We start from the raw sequence: 21739 nt of genomic DNA, 5'->3' as shown, positions 1-21739 counted from the left end.
TCCTCTATGTAGATATAACATCCTTATGCCCCTTCCCTCTATGTAGATAGAACATGCTTATGCCCCTCCCCTCCTCTATGTAGGTAGAACATCCTTATGCCCCCTCCCCTTTATGTAGATAGAACATCCTTAACCCCCCTCCTCCATGTAGATAGAACATCCTCATGCCTCTCCCCTCCTTCCATCTCACCACCATGTTGAACACTGACTAACTGTTATGACCCGTCTGCTGCTGCTGTCAATGGTCACCTTCATATTTACATTTAATGGATTATGTTTATAGTCATGTACAGTATTTATTAATAAAAAGACATTGTGAACTTTGTGAATGTCAATGTAAACAATGTCTTCCTGGTAGTTTCCAGCAACAGAAGAGGAGATAACCCCAGATGAACAGTGTTCTGGTGTGTGAGGCGTCCGAGGCACTATGGAGCTTCCAGGCTTCTTCCTCCCAGCTCTCTAACTCAACAGGAAACTGGAAACACAAACAGTCAGTCAGAAAACGGAATGAAAAGTAGGTAGGTGTGTGTGTGTGTGTGTGTGTGTGTGTGTGTGTGTGTGTGTGTGTGTGTGTGTGTGTGTGTGTGTGTGTGTGTGTGTGTGTGTGTTTATTACCTGTAAGGGTATCCATGGTATTTAGCTCTAAAGATGGACAGCAGCCAACTGAAGAAGAGCATCACCAGACCGATCCCTGCTACACACATGACTAGAGACAGAGGAGACAGAGAGGGGGAAAGGAGAGAGAGAGAAAGGAGAGAGAGAGAGAGAGAGAGAGAGAAAGGAGAGAGAGAGAGAGAGAGAGAGAGAGAGAGAGAGAGAGAGAGAGAGAGAGAAAGAGAGAGAGAAAGAGAGAGAGAAAGAGAGAGAGAAAGAGAGAGAGAGCAGAGGTCACGATCAGATGAGCTCCTGCATTTTTCAGCATTTTCTTTTCTTAAAAAAAGATAGATTAGGAGTTAGATAAACTTTGATTTTTTTGTCAGGAACACATACTGGATTCTACCCTCTACAACATAACCCCCACTTCAAATCAAAACTTAAAACCTACAACCTGATTTTGGACGGAATTACGGAATCACCTGGAAGGTTCACAACTACCAAGGATGATTACTCTATACAGCAAATTCTCTGGAAAACAACAGAAACCTGAAAACACCATCCAACCTGGAACTGAGTGAGTAATGTTTAGTCGGAAACTATATTTTATTTCCAAAAGCCAAGAAGAAAAATACACAAAATTACTTTATAAGGACTGAATTCTAACATAATTCTGCCAAGCTTGATACAGCTTCAACTAGCACTGATGTGTCAAGTGAGAGGTGTCAAAGCCCATTAGCCCAACAATGGCAGGAGAGTTACACAGTCTACCCAAACCAAATGGAGAGGCCTTAGAAGCTCCCTCCCACTGTTCAGAGGTAATTAAAATACAGTACCCTGTGCATGTAAAGAATGATAAGGCAAGAAAAGATTACAAAATGAAGCTCCTTATGGAAAATCAAGAGACACTTTTTGCTGACTATTACAAAAATGGGAACATCAGCAACCTTATCTTCCACACAAACCATCCCCTGGCATGGCACAGTGCTATAAGGGGCAGACTACCCCTTTGTTAAGAGAGGGGAGGTTAACGAGGGGTGGAAACTCAGAATACTTGACAACGAGGACTCTGAGTCAGCTAATATAAACCTCTATAAGTCCGGAACAGTACTGGTACAGGGTAACCCCAAACAGTTTCAGCTGGACTTTCACCAAATTAAAGAATCAGCCCAGCAGGAGAAGCTCTCCCTTGACAAAGATACCCCCACCCCGAGCGGGTCAGACCAGACCTCTTCATTATGTAACCCCACAGACGAGCAACCCCCAGCGGAGAGTCAACCTCCCAGCACAGATTACTACTCCCTCATTGAAATGAAGGATAAATTCACCCAGCTGGAGGTAAGGCAGGTGGAGCTGGAACAGCATGTGATTACACTTCAGTCAGCACAGACCCAGACAACAGTCCAGCACAACAACACCCCCTTTACCAGACCCGGAATGCTGGAGGTAGAGAGAGAAATATCTGCACTCTGGACAGTGGTGAGACTTCAACAGGAGAAAGAGCAGGATCAGGAGAAGAACAGAGCACTAGAGGAGAGGATCAGACTGCTGGTGGAGGAGAGGTTGAGGGGGATGGAAGAGAGGGTGAGGGGGATGGAAGAGAGGGTGAGGGGGACAGAGGAGAGGTTGAGGGGGACGGCGTGTGACAGAGAACAACCCACTAGAGAGGTGGCCACCCCCACAGAGAAGCCAGCAGAACAGCCCTCCTCAGCACCCGACAAAAGTCTCGACACCACAGCAGAACAGTCCACACCAGACCCTGACCATAGAGTCGACATCACAGCAGAACAGACAAATGAAGAACCCCAAGCCCAGCGGCCCTCACCCCCTCTGAGCCCCCCCCTGTCAGCCACCTTGATAGCCCTTCTGACAACCCCCCCACACCCACTGAGGACAAACACAAGACACAGATTGTACTACGTATGGAATCAAATGGGAAATATATAGAAGAAAAAAAAAAAATCCCAAACACAGTGTGTTTAAACTCTGGTGTCCAAACACCCAGCGCGCCTTCGACCTTCTGTCTGAAGACCGACTAGGCTCACCCAGCCACATAATAATACACACAGGCACAAACGACCTGAGAGCACAGCAGGAAAGGGTGGCCACAGCACTGAATGGAGTGATTGAAAAGGCATCTTCTACTTTCCCTAACGCACAAGTGGTTATCTCCACCCTGCTACCGCGAACAGACTTCCACCCTGCCACAATAGTGGGTAAACGCAAGTATTTCCTGTGACTGTGCCTCAAAACCAAATGTTTTCCTGGCCCACCACTCCACCCTGGACTTGAACAGCCTCTATGACCAGGTCCACCTCTACAAGGCAGCAGTGCCCACCTTTGCCCGAACTCTAAAGGACATTGCTCTCAAACGTATCCCCAAAACTTCACACAGGAGCAACAGATCAATAGACACCCCACCCAGACCAGCGAGACACCCTCCCAGACCTGCAGGACCCCCCCCCCCTGGACCTACACATAGAGGACCCACGCCAAGAGGAATTACATCCAGACCACAGCACCCCCAGACACAACCACACCCCCACCCCATCCAATCAACACCCCCCCCACATCAACCTTGCCCACACCCCATTTAGGCCCCCTCAGATCAGACCTATGCCACTCCTGCCCACCCCATGCACCCCACCCCCGCAAAGAGGGCCTCAACATGGAAGCCACACATACGCCCAGGTAGTGAGCGGGCAAACAGTCCCAACCCCCACTCTCACACTCGCCCAAGCCAATGGCATGTACCAGATGCTCAGCAGGCTCTGCTCACACTTACTGGCCTGAGGCCAAACCACGACCAACAACATTGGACACTCTATGGAACAAAAAGCCTTCACTATATCATCCTGGAATATCCAAGGCCTGAGGTCATCTGCCTTTGGCCTAAAGAGCAGGAACCCGGACTTCACCAAAGAAATCGGTAATACAGACATTGTCATCCTGCAAGAAACCTGGTATAGAGGAGACGGACCCACTGGTTGCCCTCTAGGTTACAGAGAGCTGGTAGTCCCATCCACCAAACTACCAGGTGTAAAACAGGGAAGGGACTCAGGGGGTATGCTAATTTGGTATAGAGCAGACCTAACTCACTCCATGAAATTAATCAAAACAGGAACATTCTACATTTGGCTAGAAATTCAAAAGGAAATTATCCTAACAGAGAAAAATGTCCTCCTGTGTCCTACCTATATCCCCCCCCACTAGAATCCCCATACTTTAATGAAGACAGCTTCTCCATCCTGGAGGGGGAAATCAATCATTTCCAGGCCCAGGGACATGTACTAGTCTGTGGCGACCTAAATGCCAGAACCGGACAAGAACCTGACACCCTCAGCACACGGGGACAAGCACCTGCCTGGAGGTGACAGCATTCCCTCCCACATATGCCCCCCTAGGCACAACTATGACAACATAACCAACAAAAACGGGTCACAACTCCTGCAGCTCTGTCGCACTCTGAGTATGTACATAGTCAATGGTAGGCTTCGAGGGGACTCCTATGGTAGGTACACCTATAGCTCATCTCTTGGCAGTAGTACTGTAGACTACTTTATCACTGACCTCAACCCAGAGTCTCTCAGAGCGTTCACAGTCAGCCCACTGACACCCCTATCAGACCACAGCAAAATCACAGTCTACTTAAACAGAGCAATACTCAATCATGAGGCATCAAAGCCAAAGGAACTGAGTAACATTAAGAAATGCTATAGATGGAAGGAATGCAGTTTGGAAAAATACCAAAAAACAATTAGGCAACAACAAATTCAATCCCTTTTAGACAATTTCCTGGGTAAAACAATCCACTGTAATAGTGAAGGTGTAAACTTGGCAGTTGAAAATCTTAACAGTATATTTGACCTCTCAGCTTCCCTATCAAATCTAAAACTCTCAAATAGAAAACCGAAGAAAATTAACAATAGTGACAAATGGTTTGATGAAGAATGCAAAAATCTAAGAAAGAAATTGAGAAACCTGTCCAACCAAAAACATAGAGACCCTGAAAACCCAAGTCTACGCCTTCACTATGGTGAATCACTAAAACAATACAGAAATACACTACGGAAAAAGAAGGAACAGCATGTCAGAAATCAGCTCAATGTAATTGAAGAATCCATAGACTCTAACCACTTCTGGGAAAATTGGAAAACACCAAACAAACAACAACACGAAGAATTATCTATCCAAAATGGAGATGTACAGTGCCTTGCGAAAGTATTCGGCCCCCTTGAACTTTGCGACCATTTCAGGCTTCAAACATAAAGATATAAAACTGTATTTTTTTTGTGAAGAATCAACAACAAGTGGGACACAATCATGAAGTGGAACGACATTTATTGGATATTTCAAACTTTTTTAACAAATCAAAAACTGAAAAATTGGGCGTGCAAAATTATTCAGCCCCTTTACTTTCAGTGCATCAAACTCTCTCCAGAAGTTCAGTGAGGATCTCAGAATGATCCAATGTTGACCTAAATGACTAATGGTGATAAATACAATCCACCTGTGTGTAATCAAGTCTCCGTATAAATGCACCTGCACTGTGATAGTCTCAGAGGTCCGCTAAAAGCGCAGAGAGGGGCCTCCCGGGTGGCGCAGTGGTTAAGGGTGCTGTACTGCAGCGCCAGCTGTGCCATCAGAGTCCCTGGGTTCGCGCCCAGGCTCTGTCGTAACCGGCCGCGACCGGGAGGTCCGTGGGGCGACGCACAATTGGCCTAGCGTCGTCCGGGTTAGGGAGGGCTTGGTCGGTAGGGATGTCCTCGTCTCATCGCGCACCAGCGACTCCTGTGGGCGCTAACCAAGGTTGCCAGGTGCACGGTGTATCCTCCGACACATTGGTGCGGCTGGATTCCGGGTTGGAGGCTCGCTGTGTTAAGAAGCAGTGCGGCTGGTTGGGTTGTGTATCGGAGGACGCATGACTTTCAACCTTCGTCTCTACCCGAGCCCGTACGGGAGTTGTAGCGATGAGACAAGCTACTACAACAATTGGATACCACGAAATTGGGGAGAAAAAAGGGGTAAAAAGGGGTATATTTTTTTTAAAGCAACCCCCACTCTCACACTCGCCCAAGCCAATGGCATGTACCAGAGAGACAGAGGAGAAAGAGAGACAGAGGAGAGACAGCAGCGCAATTAGACCCAACCAAATCATGAGAAAACAAAAAGATAATTACTTGACACATTGGAAAGAATTAACAAAAAAACAGAGCAAATTAGAATGCTATTTGGCCCTAAACAGAGAGTACACAGCAGCAGAATACCTGACCACTGTGACTGACCCAAAATTAAGGAAAGCTTTGACTATGTACAGACTCAGTGAGCATAGCCTTGCTATTGAGAAAGGCCGCCGTAGGCAGACATGGCTCTCAAGAGAAGACAGGCTATGTGCTCACTGCCCACAAAATGAGGTGGAAACTGAGCTGCACTTCCTAACCTCCTGATAAATGTATGACAGTATTAGAGAGACATATTTCCCTCAGATTACACAGATCCACAAAGAATTCGAAAACAAATCCAATTTTGATAAACTCCCATATCTACTGGGGGAAATTCCACAGTGTGCCATCACAGCAGCAAGATTTGTGACCTGTTGCCACGAGAAAAGGGCAACCAGTTAAGAACAAACACCATTGTAAATACAACCCATATTTATGCTTATTTATTTTATCTTGTGTCCTTAAACCTTTTGTACATTGTTAAAACACTGTATATACAGTGCCTTGCGAAAGTATTCGGCCCCCTTGAACTTTGCGACCTTTTGCCACATTTCAGGCTTCAAACATAAAGATATAAAACTGTATTTCTTTGTGAAGAATCAACAACAAGTGGGACACAATCATGAAGTGGAACGACATTTATTGGATATTTCAAACTTTTTTAACAAATCAAAAACTGAAAAATTGGCCGTGCAAAATTATTCAGCCCCCTTAAGTTAATACTTTGTAGCGCCACCTTTTGCTGCGATTACAGCTGTAAGTCGCTTGGGGTATGTCTCTATCAGTTTTGCACATCGAGAGACTGACATTTTTTCCCATTCCTCCTTGCAAAACAGCTCGAGCTCAGTGAGGGTGGATGGAGAGCATTTGTGAACAGCAGTTTTCAGTTCTTTCCACAGATTCTCGATTGGATTCAGGTCTGGACTTTGACTTGGCCATTCTAACACCTGGATATGTTTATTTTTGAACCATTCCATTGTAGATTTTGCTTTATGTTTTGGATCATTGTCTTGTTGGAAGACAAATCTCCGTCCCAGTCTCAGGTCTTTTGCAGACTCCATCAGGTTTTCTTCCAGAATGGTCCTGTATTTGGCTCCATCCATCTTCCCATCAATTTTAACCATCTTCCCTGTCCCTGCTGAAGAAAAGCAGGCCCAAACCATGATGCTGCCACCACCATGTTTGACAGTGGGGATGGTGTGTTCAGCTGTGTTGCTTTTACGCCAAACATAACGTTTTGCATTGTTGCCAAAAAGTTCAATTTTGGTTTCATCTGACCAGAGCACCTTCTTCCACATGTTTGGTGTGTCTCCCAGGTGGCTTGTGGCAAACTTTAAACAACACTTTTTATGGATATCTTTAAGAAATGGCTTTCTTCTTGCCACTCTTCCATAAAGGCCAGATTTGTGCAATATACGACTGATTGTTGTCCTATGGACAGAGTCTCCCACCTCAGCTGTAGATCTCTGCAGTTCATCCAGAGTGATCATGGGCCTCTTGGCTGCATCTCTGATCAGTCTTCTCCTTGTATGAGCTGAAAGTTTAGAGGGACGGCCAGGTCTTGGTAGATTTGCAGTGGTCTGATACTCCTTCCATTTCAATATTATCGCTTGCACAGTGCTCCTTGGGATGTTTAAAGCTTGGGAAATCTTTTTGTATCCAAATCCGGCTTTGAACTTCTTCACAACAGTATCTCGGACCTGCCTGGTGTGTTCCTTGTTCTTCATGATGCTCTCTGCGCTTTTAACGGACCTCTGAGACTATCACAGTGCAGGTGCATTTATACGGAGACTTGATTACACACAGGTGGATTGTATTTATCATCATTAGTCATTTAGGTCAACATTGGATCATTCAGAGATCCTCACTGAATGGGGCTGAATAATTTTGCACGCCCAATTTTTCAGTTTTTGATTTGTTAAAAAAGTTTGAAATATCCAATAAATGTCGTTCCACTTCACAATTGTGTCCCACTTGTTGTTGATTCTTCACAAAAAAATACAGTTTTATATCTTTATGTTTGAAGCTTGAAATGTGGCAAAAGGTCGCAAAGTTCAAGGGGCCGAAAACTTTCGCAAGGCACTGTATATATATAATATGACATTTGTAATGTCTTTATTGTTTTGAAACTTCTGTATGTGTAATGTTTACTGTTAATTTTTGTTTATTTTACTTTATATATATTCACTTTATATATTATCTACCTCACTTGCTTTGGCAATGTTAACACATGTTTCCCATGCCAATGAAGCCCTTGAATTGAAATTGAATTGAGAGACAGAGGGGAGAGAGAAAGAGACAGAGGAGAGAGAGAGGCAGAGAGAGAGAGGGGGGAAGGAGCGACAGAGGAGAGAGAGAGCCAGAGGAGAGAGAGAGCCAGAGGAGAGAGAGAGCCAGAGGAGAGAGAGACAGAGAGAGGGGGAGAGAGAGACAGTTAGTTCCAGCACACCTGTGTCACATACTCATCAAGCCTAGTTGGACCAGCTACTTCAAAAGAGGTAGAGAAATATCAAGAGATAGAGAAATAAAAAGAGACATTTAGAAATATACAGTGCCTTCAGAGAGTATTCAGAACCCTTGAGATTTTCCACATTTTGTTGTAATACAAAGTGTGATTAAAATGGATGTAATTTTTTGTGTCAAAGATCTACTCAACATATTCTGTCAAAGTGGAAAAATAATTCTTACAATATGTTTTTATTAAATGGAGAAAAAACACGAATACACTACATGACCAGAAGTACGACAAAAATCTCAGTACGCGGACACCTACTCGTCAAACATCTCAGTACGCGGACACCTACTCGTCAAACACCTCAGTACGCGGACACCTACTCGTCAAACACCTCAGTACGCGGACACCTACTCGTCAAACACCTCAGTACGCTGACACCTACTCGTCAAACACCTCAGTACGCTGACACCTACTCGTCAAACACCTCAGTACGCGGACACCTACTTGTCAAACACCTCAGTACGCGGACACCTACTCGTCAAACACCTCAGTACGCTGACACCTACTCGTCAAACATCTCAGTACGCGGACACCTACTCGTCAAACACCTCAGTACGCGGACACCTACTCGTCAAACATCTCAGTACGCGGACACCTACTCGTCAAACATCTCAGTACGCGGACACCTACTCGTCAAACATCTCAGTACGCGGACACCTACTCGTCAAACATCTCAGTACGCGGACACCTACTCGTCAAACATCTCAGTACGCGGACACCTACTCGTCAAACATCTCAGTACGCGGACACCTACTCGTCAAACATCTCAGTACGCGGACACCTACTCGTCAAACATCTCCTTACAAAATCAAGGCCTTTGCTGCAATAACAGCCTCCACTCTTCTGGGAAGGCTTTCCACTAGATGTTGGAACATTGCTGCGGGGACTTGCTTCCATCAGCTACAAGAGCATTAGTGAGGTCGGACAGTGATGTTGGGGGCGATTAGGCCTGGCTCACAGTTGGTGTTCCAGTTCATCCCAAAGGTGATCGATGGGGTTAAGGTCAGGGCTCTGTGCAGCCCAGTCAAGTTCTTTCACACTGATCTCGACAAACCATTTTCTATGGACCTTGCTTTGTGCACGGGGGCATTGCCATGCTGAAACAGGAAAGGGCCTTCCCCAAACTTTTGCTACAAAGATGGATTATGCATATTATTCCTCCTCCACCAAACTTTACGGTTGGCACGATGCATTGGGGCAAGTAGCATTCTCCTGGCATCTCCCACACCCAGATTTGTCCGTTGGACTGCCAGAGGGTGAAGCGTGATTCTTCACTCCAGAGAACGCCAGAGTCCAATGGCGACGAGCTTTACACCACTCCAGCCGATGTTTGGCATTGGGCATGGTGATCTCAGGCTTGTGTGCGGCTGTTCAGCCATGGAAACCCATTTCACAAAGCTCCCAACGAACAGTTATTGTGTTGACGTTGCTTGCAGAGGCAGTTTGGAACTCGGTTATGGGTGTTACAAACGAGGACGTTGGATTTTTACGCGGTTCAGCAGTCGGCGGTCGCGTTCTGTGGCCCGGGTGTTCCGCCAAAATGAAATGTGATTCACATAAAACATTTAAAATAAAATTTAAACGCAATTTTTTTTTCTTCTTCACATCTTCAAACAGTCCATTTATATTTTCCAACGGGGCTACACATTTGGGTGAGGTTTTTTCCTCGCCTGAGTAGCCTCGTTTCACTGCCAAAAATACAATGAAACCATCCAGTGTTCATCGAAATAAAAACTAGCCAAATAATGAACATCCAATCACATTAAACGCTTATGGAAATTCCACTAACGGTCCGTATGTAGCCAAACGTAGCTGCTGCTCATGTTGGTATCTGTACTGACGGCACCAAAGCCATAACAGGGAGACATAGTCGAGTGGTAACACGCCTGCAACAGTTGCTACCGACGCCACTTGGGTACACTGCAGCATCAACCGAGAGGCTCTTGCTGTCAAGGGAATGCCTGACAGCTTGAAAGACGTTTTGAACACCACAGTGAAAATAATTAACTTTGTTAAACAAAGGCCCCTGAACTCTCGTGTATTTTCTGCATTATGCACTGATATGGGCAGCGACCATGTAACACTTTTACAACATACAGAAGTGCGCTGGTTATCAAGGGGCAAAGTATTGGCACATTTTTTTGAATTGAGAGACAAGCTTAAAGTTTTCTTTACTGACCATCATTTTCACTTGTCTGACCGCTTGAGTTTCTCACACGACTGGCCTGTCTGGGAGACGATTTTTCCTGAATGATCTGAATCTAGGATTACAGGGACTCTCCGCAACTATATTCAATGTGCGGGACAAAATTTAAGCTATGATTAAGAAGTTGGAGCTCTTCTCTGTCTGCATTAACACGGACAACACACAGGTCTTTCCATCACTAAGTTTTTTTGTGTGCAACTGAACTCAAGCTTACAGACAATGTCAAATGTGATATAGCGAAGCACCTGAGTGAGTTAGTTGCGCATGTACTTTCCCGAAACAGATGACAGAAACAACTGGATTCGTTATCCCTTTCATGCCCTGCCTCCAGTCCACTTACCAATATGGGAACAAGAGAGACTCAACAAAATTGAAACAAGCGGTTCTGTGAAAACTGAATTTAATCAGAAGCCACAGCCAGGTTTCTGGATAGAGCTACGCTCAGAGTTTCTTGCCTTGGCCAATCACACTGTTAAGACACTGATGCCCTTTGCAACCACGTACCTATGTGAGAGTGGATTCTCGGCCCTCACTAGCATGGCAAATAAATACAGGCACAGACTGTGTGTGGAAAGTGATTTAAGACTGAGACTCTCTCCAATACAAGTTATGTGCATCCTTTCAAGCACACCTTTCTCATTAACCTGTGGTGAGTTATTCACAATTGTTGATAAACAAATAAGGTTTTATATGTAAGATGGTTAAATAAAGAGCAAAATTGTTGATTATTATGATATTATTATTTGTGCCCTGGTCTATAAGAGCTCTTTGTCACTTCCCACGAGCCGGGTTGTGACAAACTCACACTCATTCTTATGTTTAATAAATGTATCGTATAGTGTGTGTGTGGCAGGTTTACAATGATGTCAAAAAACAACATTTAAGAGTGCGCTGACCCTGGTGCTAGAGGGGGTACGGGACTATAAAACGTTTGGGAACCACTGGTCTAGACATTTCCACTTCACAATAACAGCACTTACAGTTGACCATTGCAGCTCTAGTAGGGCAGAAGTTTGACCAACTGACTTGTTGGAAAGGTGGCATCCTATGACGGTGCCACCTTGAAAGTCACTGAGCTCTTCAGTAAGGCCATTCTACTGCCAATGTTTATCTGTGGAGATTGCATGAATGTGTGCTCGATTTTATACACCTGTCAGCAACGGGTGTGGCTGAAATAGTCGAATCCACTCATTTGAAAAGGTGTCCACATACTTTTGGTGATGTAGTGTGTTTCCCATGCCAATTAAGCACTTTGAATTCAATTGAAAGAGAGAGACAGAAAGATGGATATAGACAGAGAGAGAGAGAAATATAGACAGAGATCGAGAGAGAGGAGAGAGACAGGCAGAGAGGAGAGAGAGAGATATCTAGATACATACTTTTCCTCTTGCCAATGTCCATATCTGACGTGGCAGCCTCGTGCAACAGCACCATCCCCATGGTAACAGCAGAGTCTGGGACAGGAGGTTAAGGGTCACAGAGAGAAGCTGTAGCCAATGAGAGGCTCTCATACAGGGTTAGAGGTCAGGGGTCAGACTGAGGTGTGTAAAGGATACTGAAGAGCAGCACGATGTGAGTTTCTGCTACAAACTGGGCCTGACTGCTGCCGTGGATGTAACTCTGAAACAACACACGCACAGTGATGAACAAACACACACTGTTAAGACAGAGTTAAAACACACACACACAGTTAACACACACAGTTATTAACACACACAGCTATTAACCTGTCTTGGGTAGGGGGCAGTATTTTCACATCCAGATGAAAAGCGTGCCAAAAGTAAACTGCCTGTTACTCAGGCCCAGAAGCTAGGATATGCATATAATTTGCAGATTTGGATAGAAAACACTCTAAACAGTCTAGTTTCTAAAACTGTTAAAATAATGTCTGTGAATATAACAGAACTGATATGGCAGGCCAAATCCCGAGGACAAACCATCCAAAAAATAATAATTTCAGCCTACCACTGTTTCCAATGGCTTTCATGTTTATTATGAGGCGAAGTCCTCTCAGATTGCAGTTCCTAGGGCTTCCACTAGATGTCAACAGTCTTTAGAAAGAGTTTCAGGCTGGTTTTTGGAAAAATGAGCTAGAAGTTTTAGTTTTTCTAAGTGGCTCGCATTTTGGCTGTAGTGTTTCCATGCGTGTGGATGAAAGCGCGTTCTTTGTTATTTATCTCCGGTAATGAACTTACTATTCTCTGTCTTAAATGTTATTGTTTATTTACATATTATGGTACCTGAGGTTTGATTATAAACGTTGTTTGACTTGTTTGGATAAGTGTATTAGTAACGTTTGGGATTAATTTTGTATGCATTTTGAAGGAGGGAAACCGGTGGATTATTGAATGAAGTGTGCCAGCTAAAATGAGTTTTTATGGATATAAAGAAGGACTTTATCGAACAAAAGGACCATTCACGATGTATCTAGGACCTTTTGGAGTGCCAACAGAAGAAGATCTTCAAAGGTAAGGCATTTATTATATCTCTATTTCTGACTTTCGTGTCACACCTGCCTGGTTGAAAAATGTTTTTCATGCTTTTGTAAGCGGGGCGCTGTCATCAGATAATCGCATGGTGTGCTTTCGCCGTAAAGCCTTTTTATAATCTGACACAGCGGCTGGATTAACAAGTAGTTCAGCTTTATTTTGAAGTATAATACTTGAATTTTTATGAATGGTAAATATTATATTTCTGTCATTTGAATTTCCCACTCTGCAATGTCACCGGATGTTGGCCCGTAAGAAGTTCTCACACACACACGCACACACACACACACACACAAAGGGACGCAGTGATTTCAGAGTTGGTGCGGATAGGAGCGGACGTCCGCACCGGATGTCCACCGGATGTCCACATCAAATCATTTAGTAGGAGCTGACGGAAGGTGTAAATTAGGAGACAGAGAGAGAGACCGAGGGAGAGACAGACCGAGGGAGAGAGAGAGACCGAAAAACAGAGATGGAGAGAGAGACAAAGCGAGAGAGATACCCACTAATTATCAAAATCCAGAAAAAAATAATATAACCACCAAAAAGGAAGCGATTCCCAAACCTTCCATAACAAAGCCATCACCTACAGAGAGATGAACCTGGAGAAGAGTCCCCTAAGCAAGCTGGTCCTGGGGCTCTGTTCACAAACACACCCCACAAAGCCCCAGGACAGCAACACAATTAGACACAACCAAAACCAAAAGATAATTACTTGACACATTGGAAAGAATTAACAAAAAAACTATGCAAACTAGAATGCTATTTGTCCCTAAACTGCACAGGGTGGGGTTGAGACCCAGGGCCTCCAGCTTAATGATGAGCTTGGAGGGTACTATGATGTTGAATGCTGAGCTGTAGTCAATGAATAGAATTCTGACATAGGTATTCTTCTTGTCCAGATGGGATAGGGCAGTGTGCAGTGTGATGGCGATTGCATCGTCTGTTGACCTATTGGGGAGATATGCAAATTGAATTGGGTCTAGGGTGTTGGGTAAGGTGCAGGTGATATGATCCTTGACTAGTCTCTCAAAGAACTTCATGATGACAGAAGTGAGTGCTACGGGGCAATAGTCATTTAGTTCAGTTATCTTTGCCTTCTTGGGTACAGGAACAATGGTGACCATCTTGAAGCATGTGGGGACAGCAGACTGGGATAAGGAGAGACTGAATATGTCGGTAAACACTCCAGCCAGCTGGTCTGCACATGCTCTGAGGACGCGGCTAGGGATGCCGTCTGGGCCATCAGCCTTGCGAGTGTTAACACGTTTAAATGTCTTACTCACGTCAGCTAATTGTCATTATTACAAATAAATAAATAAAAATCGGCCGATTAATCAGTATCAGCTTTTTTGGTCCTCCAATAATCGGTATCGGCGTTGAAAAATCCTATTCGGTCGACCTCTAGTCCAAACACACTAAGACAGTCGTGAAGAAGGCAAGACAACGCCTTTTCCCCTCTCAGGAGACTGAAAAGATTTGGCATGCGTCCCCAGATCCTCAAAAAGTTCTACAGCTGCACTATCAAGAGCATCCTGACCGGATGCATCCCTGCCTGGTATGGCAACTGCTCGGCATCTGACCGTAAGACGCTGCAGAGGGTACTGCGTACGGCCCAGTACATCACTTGGGCCAAGCTTCCTGCCATCCAGGACTTACAGTGGGGAGAACAAGTATTTGATACACTGCCGATTTTGCAGGTTTTCCTACTTACAAAGCATGTAGACGTCTGTAATTTTTATCATAGGTACACTTCATCTGTGAGAGACGGAATCTAAAAAATCAAAAATCCAGACAATCACATTGTATGATTTGTAAGTAATTAATTTGCATTTTATTGCATCACATATGTATTTGATCATCTACCAACCAGTAAGAATTCTGGCTCTCACAGACCTGTTAGTTTTTCTTTAAGAGGCCCACCTGTTCTTCACTCATTACCTGTATTAACTGCAACTGTTTGAACTCGTTACCTGTATAAAAGACACCTGTCCACACACTCAATCAACCTCTCCACAATGGCCAAGACCAGAGAGCTGTGTAAGGACATAAGGGATACAATTGTAGACCTGCACAAGGCTGGGATGGCCTACAGGACAATAGGCAAGCAGCTTGGTGATAAGGCAACAACTGTTGGCGCAATTATTAGAAAATGGAAGAAGTTCAAGATGACGGTCAATCACCCTCGGTCTGGGGCTCCATGCAAGATCTCACCTCGTGGGGCATCAATGATCAAGAGGAAGGTGAGGGATCAGCCCAGAACTACACGGCAGGACCTGGTCAATGACCTGAAGAGAGCTGGGACCACAGTCTCAAAGAAAACCATTAGTAAAACATTACGCCGGCATGGATTAAAATCCTGCTCAAGCCAGCGCATGTCCAGGCCCGTCTGAAGTTTGCCAATGACCATCTGGATGATCCAGAGGAGGAATGGGAGAAGGTCATGTGGTCTGATGAGACAAAAATAGAGCTTTTTGGTCTGAACTCGTGTTTGGAGGAAGAAGAAGGATGAGTACAACCCCAAGAACACCATCCCAACCGTGAAGCATGGAGGTAGAAACATCATTCTTTGGGGATGCTTTTCTGCAAAGGGGACAGGACGACTGCACCGTATTGAGGGAAGGATGGATGGGGCCATGTATCGCAAGATCTTGGCCAACAACCTCCTTCCCTCAGTAAGACCATTGAAGATGGGTCGTGGCTGGGTCTTCCAGCATGACAACGACCCGAAACACACAGCCAGGGCAACTAAGGAGTGGCTCCGTAAGAAGCATCTCAAGGTCCTGGAGTGGCCTAGCCAGTCTCCAGACCTGAACCCAATAGAACATCTTTGGAGGGAGCTGAAAGTCCGTATTGCCCAGCGACAGCCCCGAAACATGAAGGATCTGGAGAAGGTCTGTATGGAGGAGTGGGCCAAAATCCCTGCTGCAGTGTGTGCAAACCTGGTCAAGAACTACAGGAAACATATGATCTCTGTAATTGCAAACAAAGGTTTCTGTACCGAATATTAAGTTCTGCTTTTCTGATGTATCAAATACTTATGTCATGCAATAAAATGCAAGTTAATTACTTAAAAATCATACAATGTGATTTTCTGGATTTTTGTTATAGATTCCATCTCTCACAGTTGAAGTGTACCTATGATAAAAATGACATGCTTTGTAAGTAGGAAAACCTGCAAAATCGGCAGTGTATCAAATACTTGTTCTCCCCACTGTATATAATAGGCAGTGTCAGAGGAAAGCCCATAAAATTGTCGGAGACTCCAGTCACCCAAGTCATAGACTTTTTTCTCTTCTACCGGGGTGGCAGGTAGCCTAGTGGTTAGAGCATTGAACTAGCAACTGGAAGGTTGCAAGATCGAATCACCGAGCTAACAACGTAAAAATTGGTCTTTCTGCCCCTGAACAAGACAGTTAACCCACTGTTCCTAGACCGTCATTGAAAATAAGAATTTGTTCTTAACTTGTAATTCTGCTGGTGGCAGTATTGAGTAGCTTGGATGACTAAGGTGCCCAGAGTAAACTGCCTGCTACTCAGGCCCAGTTGCTAATATATGCATATTATTAGTAAATTTGGATAGAAAACACTCTGAAGTTTCTAAATATGTTTGAATAATGTCTGTGAGTATAACAGAACTCATATGCCAGGCAAAAACCTGAGAAAAAATCCAACCAGGAAGTGGGAAATCTGAGAATTGTAGTTTTTCAACTCTTTGCCTATCGAATATGTGTGCCCAGTGTCTATGGGTTCAAATTGCACTTCCTAAGGCTTCCACTAGATGTCAACAATCTTTAGAACCGTGTATGACGCTTCTACTGTAAAAGGAGGGGGAATGGGAGGGGAGTGAGTCAGTGGTCTGGCAGAGAGGCATTAGCTGATCACGCACGTTCACGTGAGAGTTAGCTTGAGTTCCTTTGCATTTCTGAAGACAAAGAAAGTCTCCGGGTGGAACATTATTGAATAGTTATGATAAAAACATCCTAAAGATTGATTCTATACATCGTTTGACATGTTTCCCAGAACTGTAATATACAGTGCCTTGTGAAAGTATTCGGCCCTCTTGAACTTTGCGACCTTTTGCCACATTTCAGGCTTCAAACAAAGATATAAAACTGTATTTTTTTGTGAAGAATCAACAACAAGTGGGACACAATCATGAAGTGGAACGACATTTATTGGATATTTCAAACTTTTTTAACAAATCAAAAACTGAAAAATTGGGCGTGCAAAATTATTCAGCCCCTTTACTTTCAGTGCAGCAAACTCTCTCCAGAAGTTCAGTGAGGATCTCTGAATGATCCAATGTTGACCTAAATGACTAATGATGATAAATACAATCCACCTGTGTGTAATCAAGTCTCCGTATAAATGCACCTGCACTGTGATAGTCTCAGAGTTCCGTTAAAAGCGCAGAGAGCATCATGAAGAACAAGGAACACACCAGGCAGGTCCGAGATACTGTTGTGAAGAAGTTTAAAGCCGGATTTGGATACAAAAAGATTTCCCAAGCTTTAAACATCCCAAGGAGCATCAGACCACTGCAAATCTACCAAGACCTGGCCGTCCCTCTAAACTTTCAGCTCATACAAGGAAAAGACTGATCAGAGATGCAGCCAAGAGGCCCATGATCACTCTGGATGAACTGCAGAGATCTACAGCTGAGGTGGGAGACTCTGTCCATAGGACAACAATCAGTCGTATATTGCACAAATCTGGCCTGTATGGAAGAGTGGCAAGAAGAAAGCCATTTCTTAAAGATATCCATACAAAGTGTTGTTTAAAGTTTGCCACAAGCCACCTGGGAGACACACCAAACATGTGGAAGAAGGTGCTCTGGTCAGATGAAACCAAAATTGAACTTTTTGGCAACAATGCAAAACGTTATGTTTGGCGTAAAAGCAACACAGCTCATCACCCTGAACACACCATCTCCACTGTCAAACATGGTGGTGGCAGCATCATGGTTTGGGCCTGCTTTTCTTCAGCAGGGACAGGGAAGATGGTTAAAATTGATGGGAAGATGGATGGAGCCAAATACAGGACCATTCTGGAAGAAAACCTGATTGTGTCTGCAAAAGACCTGAGAATGGGACGGAGATTCAAAGTTCAAGGGGGCCGAATACTTTCGCAAGGCACTGTAACTTTTTTGACTTTTCGTCTGAACTAAGCGATCGCGCATTGAGCATTTGGATTAATGGGCTAAACACGCAAACAAAAAGGAGATATTTGGACATAAATGATGGACTTTACCAAACAATTCAAACATTTAATGTGGAACTGGGATTCCTGGGAGTGCATTCTGATGAAGATTTCTGACTTCTGTTGACTCCAACGTGGCGGATATCTGTATGGCTTGATTTGTTGTCTGAGCGCCGTACCCTGATTATCGCATGGTTTGCTTTTTCCGTAATTAAAAAAAAAAATCTGGCACAGCGGTTGCATTAAGGAAAAGTGTATCTCTAATTCCATGCATGATCAATGTTTATTATGAATATTTCTGTAAATTGATGTGGCTCTCTGCAAAATCCCTGGATGTTTTGGAACTACTAAACATAACGCGCCAATGTAAACTCAGATTTTTGTATATAAATATGAACTTTATCGAACAAAAAAAGTCCTATGAGTGTCATCTGATGAAGATCATCAAAGGTTAGTGATTAATTTTATCTATATTTCTGCTTTTTGTGACTCCTCTCTTTGGCTGGAAAAATGGCTGTGTGTGTTTTTGTGACTAGGCTCTGACCGAACAATCATATGTTGTGCTTTCGCTGTAACGCCTTTTTGAAATCGGACACTGTGGTGGGATTAACAACAAGTTTATCTTTAAAATGGTGTAAAATAATTCTATGTTTGAGGAATTTTAATTATGAGATTTCTGTTGTTTTGAATTTGGTGCCCTCCACTTTCACTGGCTGTTGTCATATCGATCCCGTTAACGGGATCCAAGCCATAAGAAGTTAACTGACTTGCCTAGTTAAATAAAGGTTTTAAAAGCAGTACCGAAGGGCCAAGTCTAGGACCAAGAGGCTCCTTAACAGCTTCTACCCCTAAGCCATGAGACTGCTGAACAACTAATCAAATGGCTACCAGCACTATTTACATTGACCCCCCCCCCCCTCCCCATATTTGTTTTTCACTGCTGCTACTCACTGTTTATTATCTATGCATAGTCACTTCACCCCTACCTACATGATCAAATGTACTAACCCCGCACACTGACTTGGTACCGGAAACCCCTGTATATAGCCTTATTGTTATTCTTATTGTGTTACTTTATATTCTTATTTTTACTTTTGTCTATTTAATAAATAAGGGCATTTCCCGTTAAGGTCTACACCTGTAGAAAAGTAAAGTTTGATTTGATAGAGAGACTGTTCATTTTCGATTTTTTATTTCACTTGCTTTGGCAAAGTTCCCAATAAAGTCCTTAAATTTAATAGAAATTGAATTGAGAGAGAAAGAGAGAGGGACGTACCACTAGTCCAGCAGTGGGGTTATGTTAAGAGATATCTATAGAGAGAGAGAAGGAGGTACCACTAGTCCAGCAGTGGGGTTATGTTAAGAGATATCTATAGAAAGAGAGGGACGTACCACTAGTCCAGCAGTGGGGTTATGTTAAGAGATATCTATAGAGAGAGAGGGACGTACCACTAGTCCAGCAGTGGAGTTATGTTAAGAGATATCTATAGAGAGAGAGAAGGAGGTACCACTAGTCCAGCAGTGGGGTTATGTTAAGAGATACCTATAGAGAGAGAGACATACCACTTGTCCAACAGTGGTGTTTTTATTTATTTATTTGACCTTTATTTAACTAGGCAAGTCAGTTAAAAACAAATTCTTATTTTCAACGACGGCCTAGGAACAGTAACCGAAAGGTTTCATGTTCAAATCCCAGTGGGGATACAAAAAACAGTGGGTTAACTGCCTGTTCAGGGGCAGAACGACAGATTTGTACCTTGTCAGCTCTGGGATTTGAACATGAAACCTTTCGGTTACTAGTCCAACGCTCTAACCACTAGGCTACCCTGCCGCCCCATGTTAAGAGATATCTATAGAGAGAGAGAGGGACGTACCACTAGTCCAGCGGTGGGGTTATGCTTTGGGCTGACATCCCGTTACCGGGATGATATTACAACAGCCAGTGAAAGTGCAGGGCGCTTTTTATCAAACAATACATGTATGTTTTGTTTGATAAAGTTCATATTTATATCAAAATATGAGTTTACATTGGAGCGTTACATTCACTAGTTCCAAAAACATCCAGTGATTTTGCATAGCCACATCATTCAACAGAAATACTCATCATAAATGTAGATGATAATACAAGTTATACACATGGAATTATAGATATACCTCTCCTTAATGCAACCGCTGTGTCTGATTTCAAAAAACCTTACGGAATAAGCAAACAATGCAATAATCTGAGACTGCGCTCAGAAAAATAGTCAAAATAGCCGCCATGTTGGCATCAACATAAACAAGAAATTACATGATAAATATTCCCTTACCTTTGATGATCTTCATCAGAAAGCACTCCCAGGAATCCCAGGTCCACAATAAATGTTTGTTTTGTTCGATAATGTCCGTTATTTATGTCCAAATACCTCCTTTTGTTAGCGCGTTACGCCGGACAAAAAATTCAAAAAGTTATATTACAGGTCGAAGAAACATTTCAAACTAAGTACATTAGGATGTTTTTAACATATAGCTTCAATAAAGTTCCAACCGGAGTATTCCTTTGCGTCTTGGTGAGCAATGGAACGCAAGTGGATACCATGAGGAATGCGCATGATCAGAAATTGGCTGACTGCCAGACACCTGATACATTCTGCTCTCATTCAGTCCCACAACACAGTAGAAGTCTCATTCAAATTTCTATAGATGTTTGACATCTAGTGGAAAGCCCTAGGAAGTGCAACATCATTAATATCCCAAGGGGATTTCAATGGGAACTGTGATGAATACATACCAAGCTCAGATTTCTCACTTCCTGTTTTGATTTCTCCTCAGGATTTTGCCTGCCTTATGAGTTCTGTTATACTCACAGACATCATTTAAACAGTTTTAGAAACATTAGAGTGTTTTCTATCCAATACTAATAATAATATGCATATATTAGCAACTGAGACAGAGGAGCAGGCCGTTTACTTTGAGCAACTTATTCATCCAAGCTACTCAATACTGCCCCCAGCTATAAGAAGTTGAGAGATATCTATAGAGAGAGAGGGACGTACCACTTGTCCAGTGGTGGGGTTCTTGTGGGCGTAGGGAGGTCCTCTAATGTGGTTCCACATCTGACCTGAAGTCATGATCAGGCAGAAACACTAGAGAGAACGCAAACCGTTGACAATGACTCAACACTTATTCATCCATAACTTTGATAGTCAGCTACATAATGAACCAGTGTGTTCCTACCAGAGCAGAGAAGGCCCAGACGTTCTTGTTGTAGAGGAATTCCAGGTTGTTTCTGCGGAGGTAAGCCAGTCCTCCTATGACTGCCAGCAGGAATCCCAGCATCAACGGCCCCGCATAGTTAGGAGGACGGATCACACGGATCTACACAGAGAGAGACACACACACAAACAGATTGACACACACACATACATATTGTATTGCCTTACTTTCCTAATCTTACTACTGTCATGACGTTGGCCTGGGGGTATGTTTAGAACAGTCATAAATACCTTTCCCCCTTTTTCCTCACTTTACC

At 43.6% G+C, this 21739-nt stretch overlaps 1 protein-coding gene across 2 annotated transcripts in view; it reads right to left on the bottom strand.

Annotated features, from left to right (window-relative positions):
• Window positions 1-276: 276 nt before the first annotated feature.
• LOC110504452 (dolichyl-diphosphooligosaccharide--protein glycosyltransferase subunit MAGT1) overlaps window positions 277-21739 on the bottom strand; it is a 28304-nt gene continuing 6841 nt past the window's right edge. Inside the window, exons 5-11 of one of the 2 annotated variants that reach the window (XM_090220774.1) lie at window positions 21445-21585; window positions 21264-21353; window positions 12094-12157; window positions 11917-11991; window positions 8021-8069; window positions 616-706; window positions 277-475 (exon numbers count right to left, since the gene is read on the bottom strand). In XM_090220774.1, coding sequence (XP_090076900.1) covers window positions 643-706; window positions 8021-8069; window positions 11917-11991; window positions 12094-12157; window positions 21264-21353; window positions 21445-21585 — 483 coding nt within the window. In that variant the 3' untranslated portion in view covers window positions 277-475; window positions 616-642. The remainder of the gene's footprint in view (window positions 476-615; window positions 707-8020; window positions 8070-11916; window positions 11992-12093; window positions 12158-21263; window positions 21354-21444; window positions 21586-21739) is intronic. The other variant, XM_036970008.2, reaches the window with a different exon arrangement.

The sequence above is a fragment of the Oncorhynchus mykiss genome, chromosome 25, assembly GCF_057628025.1.
Source record: "Oncorhynchus mykiss isolate SJ-2025 chromosome 25, ASM5762802v1, whole genome shotgun sequence".
Taxonomy (NCBI): domain Eukaryota; kingdom Metazoa; phylum Chordata; class Actinopteri; order Salmoniformes; family Salmonidae; genus Oncorhynchus; species Oncorhynchus mykiss.
The sequence above is the reverse complement of the archived record's forward strand: the minus strand, read 5'-3'. Positions and strand labels throughout refer to the sequence as shown.